Here is an 11,916-nt window from a genome sequence, read left to right as displayed (position 1 = left end):
GTTGAGAACTCCCTGCCCCGGCTCCCCATGCCCTTGGAGTGGGGTCTGCCCCTGAGCCGCACCTGCTCTGGGACAGAACCTCTCCCGTCCCCTGGCCCTGTCTCCCGTGTCTCTGGGCCTGGCCCATCTAACCCCTGGGAGGCAGGCAGAGGAACCTGGGCAGAGCTGATGTGGGATCCAACATACGAGAGGTGAAAATCGAAAGGATTTGGTGCAGGAGCCAACGTGCGAGACGTGGAAATCGAGAAGATTTGGTGCAGGAGCCAACGTGCGAGACGTGGAAATCGAGAGGATTCGGTGCAGGAGCCAACATGCAAGACATGGAAATCGGGAGGGGATTTGGTGCAGGAGCCAACGTGCGAGACGTGGAAATCGGGAGGGAATTTGGTGCAGGAACCAACGTGCGAGACGTGGAAATTGGGAGGGAATTTGGTGCAGGAGCCAATGTGCGAGACGTGGAAATTGGGAGGGAATTTGGTGCAGGAGCCAACGTGCGAGATGTGGAAATCAAGAGGATTCGGTGCAGGAACCAACGTGCAAGACGTGGAAATCGGGAGGGAATTTGGTGCAGGAGCCAACGTGCGAGACGTGGAAATTGGGAGGGAATTTGGTGCAGGAGCCAACGTGCGAGATGTGGAAATCAAGGGGAGTCAGTCCAGGGTCCCAGCACGAGACCCAGAAATGGGGAGACTTTGATGCAGGATCCAACGTGCAACACGTGAGAAATGGATTTGGTGCAGGCTCCAGTGGGCGAGACCTGGAAATAAGGGTGATTGAGTGCAAGTGCCCCCCTGCAAGACATGGAAATCGAATTTTGTGCGAGATGTGGAAATGGGATTTAGTGCCAGATCCAGCGTGCGAGGCGTGCAAATAGGGAGCGATCGGGGCGGCACGCCCCCTCCGTGATACACACCTCCTCACCACCCAGGCACGTCTTCTGTCTTCTTTGGGCTCCAAGGGCCCGGACGCCTGGGTTCCGCAAGGGGCGGCCGGTCTGCCAGGCCATGGCACGCAGGGAGAAGGATTTCAGAGGGTGGTGCTATAGGTGGGTGAATGGGTCACAGGCGGAACTGCAGCAACAGCAGCAGGCGAGGGTTGCCGGGGGCGACACATACAGGCGGTCGCGTTGTGCGCAGCTCGGTGCGAGCGGGGTTCCTACCGAGTTTTTCTAGCCACGTGTGGAATAAATTTTGTTACGCACGCGGAGGCATGTGCTGATGTGAACCACCACTAAAACCTCGTGCTGTGGGCTCTGCTCACCAGCCAGGCTGCGCCTGGGACGCTCCTGGGCGTTGGTGTGTCCCCGTTGGCACTCGTCTTTCTGCTGCGCACAACAGGGACCCCTCACCTGGCGCCGAGATGCGCCCACCTCTGGGGTGGGGTGGCCGGAGACACGGGGACCCCTTGCCCGGCACCAACATGCACCCACCTCTGGGGCGGGGCGGCTGGTGACACCCTCGCCTGGCATTGAGATGCGCCCACCTCTGGGGCGGGGCAGCCAGCGAAACAGGGACCCCTCGCCTGGTGCTGAGATGCGCCCACCTCTGGGGCAGGGCAGCCGGTGACACCCTCGCCCGGCACCGAAATGTGCCCACCTCTGGGGCAGGGCAGCCGGTGATACCCTTGCCTGGCACCGAAATGCGCCCACCTCTGGGGCGTGGTGGCTGGGGACACAGGGACCCCTTGCCCAGCACCGAGATGCGCCCACCTCTGGGGCAGGGCAGCCGGTGATACCCTTGCCTGGCACCGAAATTCGCCCACCTCTGGGGCGTGGTGGCTGGGGACACAGGGACCCCTCGCCCAGCACCGAGATGCGCCCACCTCTGGGGCAGGGCAGCCGGTGATACCCTTGCCTGGCACAGAAATTCGCCCACCTCTGGGGCAGGGCAGCCGGTGATACCCTTGCCTGGCACAGAAATTCGCCCACCTCTGGGGCGGGGCGGCCGGTGACACGGGGACCCCTCGCCCAGCACCAAGATGCGCCCACCTCTGGGGCGGGGCGGCCGGTGACACGGGGACCCCTCGCCTGGTGCCGAGATGCACCCATCACTGGGGGGCGGGGGGGGGGCCGGCCGAGATTCCCTCCCCGGCCCGCCAGGCGCACGGACAGACAGACGGACAGCGGTCTGGGCGTTCTCCACAGGACATTGATTTATTGTACATTTGTTTTTCACAGCGTAAAGTCACTCCCCGATCCCTCCGCGCGGTGCCCCCCCCACCACACACACACACACACACACACGGGGGGCAACCCTCGACCCCTGCCCAGCTGGGCTCTATAGGGAGCCAGCTGGCCTGGCCCCCCACCCACTCCCCTCCCCGCCTGTCTTCCTCCACTTGGGGGCATATCTCCTGCCGTGGGGGAGCTACTCCCCTTCCCCTCGGGCTGGGTGGCAGCAGTGACACCTGCCCCCCAGCCTGGGCTCAGACCCCCTTTCTCTGCCCCCTGGCTGTTCCCAAGCCATGCAGCCTGGCGCTGGGGACCCCACGGCCCAGCTAGCCTCATGGGGGGAGTGCATGTGGGGTGGGGACAGACTCAGCCACACCCTGAGCTCCCCTTTTCCCTCCAGATAGAAAGCAGAGGACTGGTTGGGGCTGTGCCCCACACTTGGGGGGCAGGGTGAGGCCCCGCCCTGCCTCCTTGGAGAGACATGGGCAGGGGGGGCCCTGATCCGCCCTCCCCCGCCCAGCTCTCATCCGCAGGGGGATCGCATGCCAGGTCTCCTTGTGGGGCTGGCTGGGGTGCTATAGGGCTTGGGGGGACGCTGTGGGGCTCGCAAGAATGACGTAATGCTACAGATACTGGAATACAGAGGCTGGGGGGAGGGAAAATGGGGGTTCATTCATCACATGATGGGGTACAAAGGCAGGCAGGCCCCGCCCCAGACCCCATTCCTGCTGGCCACTTAAGGGCCCCCCATTATAGGGCGGAGGAGGGGAAATCCCTGCCCCCCCCGGCTCTGGGGGTGCGTCTGGGGCCAGAGAGAAATGGGACCCCTGCAGGAGAGAGGCGCTGGGGCGGGTGGGCTGTGGGGGGAGGGATGGATGTAGGGGACCCCCCATGCACCCCACCTTAAGACTCTTATTGGGGTGGGAGCTGGGGGTCTGATACAGCCCTGCCCCCCCCCCCCAAATAATTTACATAGTACAGCATCAAGCATGGTACAGAAGCAAAAATGGGTCAATAATTTACGGGGGGGCAGGAAGGAAATTTACAACACACCCCGTCCAGGCCTCTGCATGGTGCTGAGATGCGCCCACCTCTGGGGCGGGGCGGCCGGTGACACGGGGACCCCTCGCCCGGCGCCGAGATGCGCCCACCTCTGGGTCGGGGCACAGGGTGACACAGGGACCCCTCGCCCGGCGCCGAGATGCGCCCACCTCTGGGGTGGGGCACAGGGAACCCTCGCCCGGCGCCGAGATGCGCCCACCTCTGGGGTGGGGCACAGGGTGACACAGGGAGCCCTCGCCCGGCGCCGAGATGCGCCCACCTCTGGGGCGGGGCACAGGGTGACACAGGGAGCCCTCGCCCGGCGCCGAGATGCGCCCACCTCTGGGGCAGGGTGGCTGGTTACATCTGGCCACCCACTCGCTTCATACTAAGACGCGCCCAGCTCTGGGGCGGGGCGAGGGGGGCTGGGTGCACGGGGATCCCTCCCGCGGGGCTGAGATGCACCCAGCTCTGGGGCAGACCCCAGGCCCGTATACACAGGGATCCCTCCTCAAAGTGCGGCCAGCTCTGGGGTGAAAAAACCGGTTCCACCGCCATCAAATCAGCCCCCGGCTGAGGCCGGGGGGGCGGGGGGGGGGGTGTCCAAATTGGTCCTTAAATATTTAAATCAGCACATGAGACACCGCAAACACCATGGGGGGGCCGGGGGGATTAGGACGGCTGCAACCCTAGTAATAAATCTAGAAACAGACAAAATATAGAATATATATATATGTATAAATAAATCAGCCTATATACAGGGGAGCAAGACGCATCACACCACACGCAAACACGCCAAGGGGGGCCGGAGGGGAGTGCGGGGCCTGGAAGATATGGCAGAGGTTATGGGGGGGGGGGGTGCAGCCCCCTGGTGCTTCTCTGGCCACAGGTCCTGGGGGGGAAAGGGGGGGGCTTTGGCTTCGCAGAGTCCTTTAAGTGCTGAAGTAAACTGGAAAGGAAAGAGACAGGAGCAGAGAGGAGTTAGGGGGGAGTCGGGGGGCAGCCAGGGACACGGGGACCCCTTGCCCGGCGCTGAGATGCGCCCACCTCTGGGGCGGGGCAGCCGGTGACATGGGGACCCCTCGCCCGGCACCAAGATGCGCCCACCTCTGGGGTGGGGCGGCTGGGGACACAGGGACCCCTCGCCCGGCGCCGAGATGCGCCCATCTGTGGGGTGGGGAGGCCGGTGACACAGAAACCCCTCGCCGGGAGCCAGGACTGCCTAGGAGCCCTACAGGCAGCAGGTCGGTTCAGGGTAAGGACCCTTCTCCCTGTCGATGGGGGCGTTCACTCTGGAACCTAATGAGGGCGCCGGCCGTTCTATCTGTACCCAGCAGCTTGCTGGCGGGGGGAGAAGGGGTTTTTCTAGTGCTGCCCGGATGCCACCGCCTCCCCCCCCATCACACAGAAGGAGGTGGGGGCGGTTGGGGTCGGCCCCCTAAGTTCTCGCTCCTGCAGTAAGAGAAGGCCAGGGAGCCGGGGCAGGGTCCTTTCGGGGAAATGAACCCCCATGCGGGTGGGGCCATAGAAAGCCCCGCCCTTTCCCCCGTTCACTCTATTCAGGGCGAGCGGGGGCGGGGCCTATGTAAGCCCCACCCCCTCCGATATCTCATCACAGACTTTTACGACTGGAAGGGACCTCGAGAGGCCATTGAGTCCAGCCCCCTGCCCCCATGGCAGGACCAAGCACTGTCTAAACCATCCCTGATAGACGTCTATCTAACCTGTTCTTAAATATCTCCAGCCATGGAGATGCCACAACCTCCCCAGGCGATTTATTCCACTGTCTGACCACCCTGACAGGAACTTTTTCCTAATGTCCAACCTAAACCTCCCTTGCTGCAGTTTAAGCCCGTTGCCTCTTGTTCTATCCTCCGAGGCCTAGAACAAGTTTTCTCCCTCCTCCTCCTAACTCCCTTTTAGATCCCTGAAAACCGCTATCATGTCCCCCTCAATCTTCTCTTTTCCAAACTAAACAAGCCCAATTCTTCCAGCCCTTCTTCACAGGTCACATTCTCCAGCCCTTGAATCGTTCTTGTCGCTCTTTTCTGGACCCTCTCTAATTTCTCCACCTCCTTCCTGAACTGCGGTGCCCAGAACCGGACACAATCCTCCAGCCGAGGCCTAACCAGCGCAGAGCAGAGCGGGAGAATGACGCCTCCTGTTTTGTTCACAATACAACTGTTAATGCAGCCTAGACTCACGTTTGCTTTTTTTGCAACAGCATCACCCTGCTGACTCATATTTAGCTCGTGGTCCACTATAACCCCTAGATCCCTTCTGCTACAGTCACTCCTGGACAGTCTCTCCCCATTCTGCCTGTGAAACGGATTGTTCCTTCCCCAGTGGAGTACTTTGCACTTGTCTTTGTTAAACTTCGCCGTGTTTACCTCCGACCACTTCTCCAATTTAACCCGCTCATTTCGAATTCAAAGCAGCTGCAGCCCCTCCCGGCTTGGGATCGTCTGCAAACTAGGCATACTTTGTATGCCACTGTCGAAATCGTTGAGTTAGATCCTGAACAGAACCGGGCCTAACACAGACCCCTGCGGACCCCCACTTGTTACACCTTTCCAGCAGGATTGAGAACCATTACGAACGACTCTCTGAAGACGGTTCTCCAGCCAGCTTCGCCCCCACCGTACAGTAGCCCCATCTAAACTGAATTTGCTGAGTTTTTTGCCAAGACCGTACCAAAGCCGCTCCTAAAGTCGAAGCAGCTCACAGCTACCGCTTCTCCCCTATCCACAAGGCTCGTCAGCCGAGCAAAGAAAGCGACCAGAGCGATTTGATGTGATTTGTTCTTCACAAATCCCTGCTGGCCGTTCTCTTGCTCCTCCTAAGTGCCTGCAGATGATTTCTTTAATGACCTGCTCCGTTATCTTTCCTGGCACTGAAGTTAAGTCGACCAGCCTGGAGTTTCCTGGGTTTTTCTTATCCCCCTTTTTACAGACGGGCACTAGATGGGCCCTTTCCAGGCTTCTGGAATCTCTCCCGTCTCCCATAATTTTCCAGCTGAAGGCTCGGGTATCTCCCCCATCAGCTCTCGGGTGCATTTCATCAGGCCCTTGCAGTGACTTGCTGGCATCGAATGTTCCTCGGTGATTTTTCACTTGTCGTTTTTTTTTTTATTTCCAACTTCTAACCCGACCCCTTTCCCCGCTCGCCTTCGCTCCGCTGGGCACCCCGGACCCCTCGGCGGAGGCCTGGTCCTCCTCTTGCTTCTACCGCGTTTATAAAAAGCCGCCTTGTTTGCCTCTGTGCCGGGAGCTGGCCTGAGGCTCAGTTTGCGCCTTCGCCTTTCCTACGCGGCGGGGTCGCTCGCTTTTAGGCCCTTAATAACGTCCCTTTGTCTCGCGTGGGTGCTACTGGAAGGTGTGGGGGGGGCGGGGGGACCTGCACTAAGGGGCTGGGCGGGGTGCTGGGAGGCCACGCCCCCTTCGCAGCACAGGTGGGCGGGGCAAAGGAGGCAGGACCCTTCCGGTAACCTGACTCTGCAGTATGTAGGTGGGCAGGGGGAGGGTTTTTTCTACAAATGGGCGGAGCCTAGGGAAGCCACACCCCCAACAGCCCTCCCTCCTACTATCAGCATGGGGGGGTTTCTGTGTGGGCGGGGCATGTGGAAGTCACGCCCCCAAGACCCTCCCTTGCACTGTCAGCATGGTGGGTGGAGCCTAGGGGAGCCACACCCTCCAAGACCCTCCCTTGCATGGTCAGAACTGTGGGCGGAGCCTAGGGGAGCCACACCCTCCCTTGCACTGTCAGCATTGTGGGCGGAGTCTGCATGTGGGCAGAGCATAGGAAGCCACGCCCCCAACACCCCTCCCTCCTATCAGCATGATGGGTGGGGTTTCTGTGTGGGTGGGGCATGTGAAAGCCACACCCCCAAGACCCTCCCTTGCACTGCCATTATTGTGGGCGGAGCCTAGGGGAGCCACACCCTCCCTTGCACTGTCAGCATTGTGGACGGAGTCTGCATGTGGGCAGAGCATAGCAAGCCACGCCCCCAACACCCCTCCCTCCTACTATCAGCATGATGGGTGGGGTTTCTGTGTGGGCGGGGCATGTGGAAGCCACACCCCCAAGACCCTCCCTTGCACTATCAGCATTGTGGGCGGGGCCTGCATGTGGGCAGAGCCTAGGGAAGCCACGCCCCCTGTTGCCTCAACCCCCACTGGAGGTGCCGCCTCACCTTTCCCACCAACCCCCGCTGTCCCCCATCAGCTCTGGCCCCGCCCCTACTCACCAATGATAATGATGAGGATAATGGCGCATATCACCCCCAGAATAATCATCATCTGTGGGGAGAGAAACCATGAGGATCGGGGACCTGCCGTGGGGGGCGGGGGGAGCCAGGGCCATGAGGGGGCAGCGGGTTGCATGGGGGTATGGGAGGGTGCGCGGGGGGGCGGGGTGAGGGCTGCCCACAAGTTGGGGGGATGCGCTGGGGGCAGACAAGGAGGCTGCGGGGAGTGAGACGATGCAAGGGGCTCATGCCATGTGCAAAGATGGGGGGCAGAGTGCCTGGGGGGAGCTGCAGGGGGCAGATGGAGGGAAGATGGGGGTTGCAGGGGAGTAGACAAAGATGGGGGGCCAGAGAAGTAGATGGGGGGGCCACACGTGGGCAGACAGAGGCGGGGGGCAGGCAGAAATAGGGGACATAAGGGGGCCGACAGGGATAGGCAGAGACAAGGGTCACACGGGGCTGCTGCAAGGAGCAGCTATATATGATGGGTGCCGGAAGAAATGGGGGCACGGGTGCCAATGGGGGCGCCAAAGGGGGCAGGCATAGATGGGGGTGTACAGGTGCCGATGGGGTGTGCACAGGTAGCGATGGGAGTGCCGCACGGGTGCCGATGGGAGTGCCAGCAGATGGGGGCACAGGTGCCAATGGGAGTGCCATAGGGGTGCCATCAGAAGGGGGCATGGGTGCCGATGGGGGTGGCACAGGGTGCCGACAGAAGGGGGCACAGGGTGCCAATGGGGGTGCCGTGGGGGGCAGACAGAGACAGGGGGGTAGCGCACCTTGAGGTTCTTCCACCAGTACTTGCGCTTCAGCTTGGCGGCGCTGGTCTCGAACTGGGAGGCGCCGGCCTGCAGGGCGTCCGCCCGGTCGTCCAGCTCCGACAGCTTCTGGTCCCGCTCCAGCACCTTGTCCACGTTCACCCGCATTATGTCCACCACCTGGCGGGGCAGGGCGGGGTCAGCACTGGCCAGGGGTGGGGCCCAAGCTTTCAGGGGCGGGGTCAGCCCCGGCCAGGACCCAGGCACCGGGCAGGTCTCCCTCCCCTCTCACCCAGCCCCCCAGGCTCACCTCGTCCACCTGGGCCTGCGTCTGCTGCAGTCTCCGGTTGCTGGTGAGGTTGGGGGGTGGTGCTGGGGGGCCACCCCCTTCTCCACCAGTGGCGGCAGGCGGGGCAGTGGCAGGGGCCGACCTGGAGGAACAGGGGACAAAGGTCAGAATGACCCACCCAAGCGGGGGCGGGGGGGACACACACACAGCCCCCCACCCCACAGTGGGCGCTGAAGCCTAGTCCTGCCCCATAGCATCCCATCGCCCTTTCATTCTGCCCCATAACCAACCCCCCAATGCTGCCAGGGGTCCCTCAATCTCACCCTATAGGTCCTGGGGAGCTTCAATCCTGCCCCATAGACAGACCCACGGTACCCCAGAGCCAGTATATCTCGCCTGATATATACCCCCTACCCTGCCCCACAGCACCCCAGGGCCCTTATATGCTGTTCGATAGACACCCCCTACCCTGCCCCATAGCACACATCAAGGCCCTTCAATCCTGCCCCACAACGCCCCACAGCTCTTACATCCTGCCCCATAGACACCCCCTACCCTTCACCATAGTGCCCCAGGGCCCTTATATCTTGCCCCATACACATCTCCAACACTGCCCCATAGCACTCCAGGGCCCTTCAATCCTGCCCCCCAGCGCCCTTACATCCTGCCCCATAGACACCACCTACCCCTGTCCCATAGCGCCCCAGGGCCCTTATATCCTTCCCCATAGACACCCCCTACCTCACCACATAGCACCCCTGTGCACTCCAATCCAGCCCCACAGACACCCCAGGTGAGACTGGCTCACTCCAATTCAGCCCCATAGCTGCCCCCCTCAATTCCCAAGCAAGAGACATCCCATCAGCACCCTGCAAGCCTGCCACCCCACCCTCCACAAACAGCACCCCATAACCGAGCCCGACAACTACCCCCCCTCAGTCCTCTGATGGGGATATGTGGGGTCTGTGGTGGGACCCCCATCCCGGTGGCAGTTCCCTTCCTGGTGCTGGGAGGACAGTGGGGGCTAGTGGGTAGAGCAGGGGCCGGGAGCCAGGACTCCTGGGTTCTCCCCCCACCGCTGGGAGGGCAGTGGGGGCTGGTGGTTAGAGCAGGGGGCCGGGAGCCAGGACTCCTCGGTTCTCTCCCCAGTGCTGGGAGGGCAGTGGGGGCTGGTGGTTAGAGCAGGGGACCGGGAGCCAGGACTCCTGGGTTCTCTCCCTGGCGCTGGGAGGGCAGTGGGGGCTGGTGGTTAGAGCAGGGGGCCGGGAGCCAGGACTCCTCGGTTCTCTCCCCGGTGCTGGGAGGGCAGTGGGGGCTGGTGGTTAGAGCAGGGGACCGGGAGCCAGGACTCCTGGGTTCTCTCCCTGGCGCTGGGAGGGCAGTGGGGGCTGGTGGTTAGAGCAGGGGGCCGGGAGCCTGGCCTCCCAGCACCCCCTGCTCTAACCACCAGCCCCAACTTCCCTCTATGGCCCCACCCTCCCTCCGGTTCTGTCTTGTGACCTTCCCGTCTCCTCTAAGACTTAAAAACATCCTCCCACTGCCCCACAGGATGCCAGCTGGGTGGAGGTGGGGGCTCCCCTCAGGGGCTGCCGAGCTGGGGGGCTGCCTCCCCCACCAGGGAAGGAAAAGCGGGGGTCAGGGCTGCTGGCGCGTGGCCACGTTCAGCCTCAGATGCTAGAGATAATGATACCTGGCAGAGAAGTGGGGGATGAACCAGCCCCCCGACTCCCTGCCCAGAACCTAGGGGAGCTACTGCCCCCCCCAAGCAGTGGGGCAGCTGCACTGGGTGTGGGGGGTGGTTTTAAACCCTCCTGCCCCTCTCCCAGGCCCCCCACGTCCTTCTACATTGCCCCAGCCTTCTGCCCCTAAAATCCCCTACCCCAGACCCCAGTCTCCTGTCCCCATCTCGCTGCCCCACAACCCCATCCCCCTCTGCCCCACATATCCCCTATTCCCATGCCCCAGCTTCCTGTCCCCCATCTGTCTGCCCCATAACCCCATCCCCTAAATATCCTTTACTCCCACACCCCAGCCTCCTACCCTCCAGCTCTCTCTGCCCCACATATTCCCTGGCTCCTGCCTCCTCTGGAGCAGCCAGTCGAGCCCCCAGCTCCCAAGCCAGGGGCCGTCAAGCCTCCCCACCCTCAGCTAATGACAACGCCACCCCCCAGGGGCACCTGGCACCCCACCCCCTGCAGCAACGCAGCCCTCCCTGGCCCCGTTGCTTGCTCTGCTCTCATGGCTGCCATAGGGTGACAGGCACCAGCCCTGGGGTGGGGCAGAACTGCGGATAACCTGATTGGGGGGGGGATTGCAGCCCCTTCTGCGCCCTGCTCTGCAGAGGCCGGCCACGGCAGCGGTGACCCCTTGGCACCATCGCTGCCTTCCCTAGAGGGCACACGAGCCCCTTTTGGGTTTCGGGGGACCCCAAATTCTGCATGCACCCCCCCCGATGCAGTATCGCCCGCTATTTATCCCCCCCCCCCTCCAAGCCGAGACACACCCGCGGGATGCACAAGCCCCCTGCCCGGTGGCGATGAGGGGGGACCCCAAATTTTGGATGCACCCTGTTTTATGCAGCCCAGGGCTCGTTGCACGGTATTTATCTCCTCGCATCGAGCAACGCACCAGGGATGGCTTTAGGGAGCCCCTCCGCAGCTGAGTGGGTAAGCTCCCTTCTTCCGAGACAAGGGAGGAGGACCCCAATTTTACATGCACCCCACTTCGTACAGCCCGGGGGCCCCTGAACGCTAGTTATCTCCTTGCAGCCATCCCGCCCCCCCCCCCCGCTCTTTCCATGAGAGACTCAATGGGGAGGGGGCAGAAACCCCCTTGCGCGCCGGGTGCGGGGAGGGGAACGGGCCCGCTTCTGGCGTGCCCCCCAGGTTACTGCAGCGCGGAGAGCATTGCACGCGAGGGCTCTCCTTGCAATTCAGCAGCCCCGGGGCTCGACGGGCCCCCCCGGGTTTTGCAGCGCGCCGGGGTGCGGTGGGGGGCAGCCCCCCAGCCCTGCGGGGGCGGCGGGGAGCCCGCCGGGAGCATGCACCCGAGGAGATGCAGCCCGGGGAGCATTGCACGCGAGGGCTCTCCTTGCAATTCAGCAGCCCCGGGGCTCGACGGGCCCCCCCGGGTTTTGCAGCGCGCCGGGGTGCGTTGGGGGGCAGCCCCCCAGCCCTGCGGGGGCGGCGGGGAGCCCGCCGGGGGCATGCACCCGGGGCGATGCAGCCCGGGGAGCATTGCACGCCGCTCCCCGGCTTGCATCGCGGCGGGGGGGGGGGCAACTCACATGGCGGGGGCGGCGGCGGCGGAGCGGGCCGGGGTCTGCGGCGGGGCGGGCGCGCGGCGAGTGGCGCGAGTCCCTGAGCCGAGCAGGGAAGATGGCGGCCGGGCTGTCGCATCCGGGCACCTAGGC

At 63.2% G+C, this 11,916-nt stretch overlaps 1 protein-coding gene across 1 annotated transcript; it reads right to left on the bottom strand.

The window, feature by feature from the left end:
• Positions 1-3,050: 3,050 nt before the first annotated feature.
• VAMP2 (vesicle associated membrane protein 2) lies at positions 3,051-11,909 on the bottom strand. Its single transcript, XM_074983181.1, has 5 exons — positions 11,791-11,909; positions 8,526-8,646; positions 8,237-8,395; positions 7,458-7,509; positions 3,051-4,160 (listed from the first exon to the last, which is right to left on the bottom strand). Coding segments are annotated over exons 1-5 (351 nt in total). The 5' UTR covers positions 11,793-11,909; the 3' UTR covers positions 3,051-4,143.
• Positions 11,910-11,916: the final 7 nt, after the last annotated feature.

Source organism: Carettochelys insculpta, unplaced genomic scaffold (assembly GCF_033958435.1).
Source record: "Carettochelys insculpta isolate YL-2023 unplaced genomic scaffold, ASM3395843v1 scaffold_0040, whole genome shotgun sequence".
Classification (NCBI taxonomy): domain Eukaryota; kingdom Metazoa; phylum Chordata; order Testudines; family Carettochelyidae; genus Carettochelys; species Carettochelys insculpta.
Note: the sequence above shows the minus strand (reverse complement) of the source record. Positions and strands in the feature narration are given on the sequence as shown.

Coding starts and splice junctions, on each gene's coding strand:
- VAMP2 (XM_074983181.1), bottom strand. Junction 8,396..8,525: donor CGCAGGCCCAGGTGGACGAG/GTGAGCCTGGGG, acceptor CTGCCCCGCCAG/GTGGTGGACATAATGCGGGT. Junction 7,510..8,236: donor ACTGGTGGAAGAACCTCAAG/GTGCGCTACCCC, acceptor CTCTCCCCACAG/ATGATGATTATTCTGGGGGT.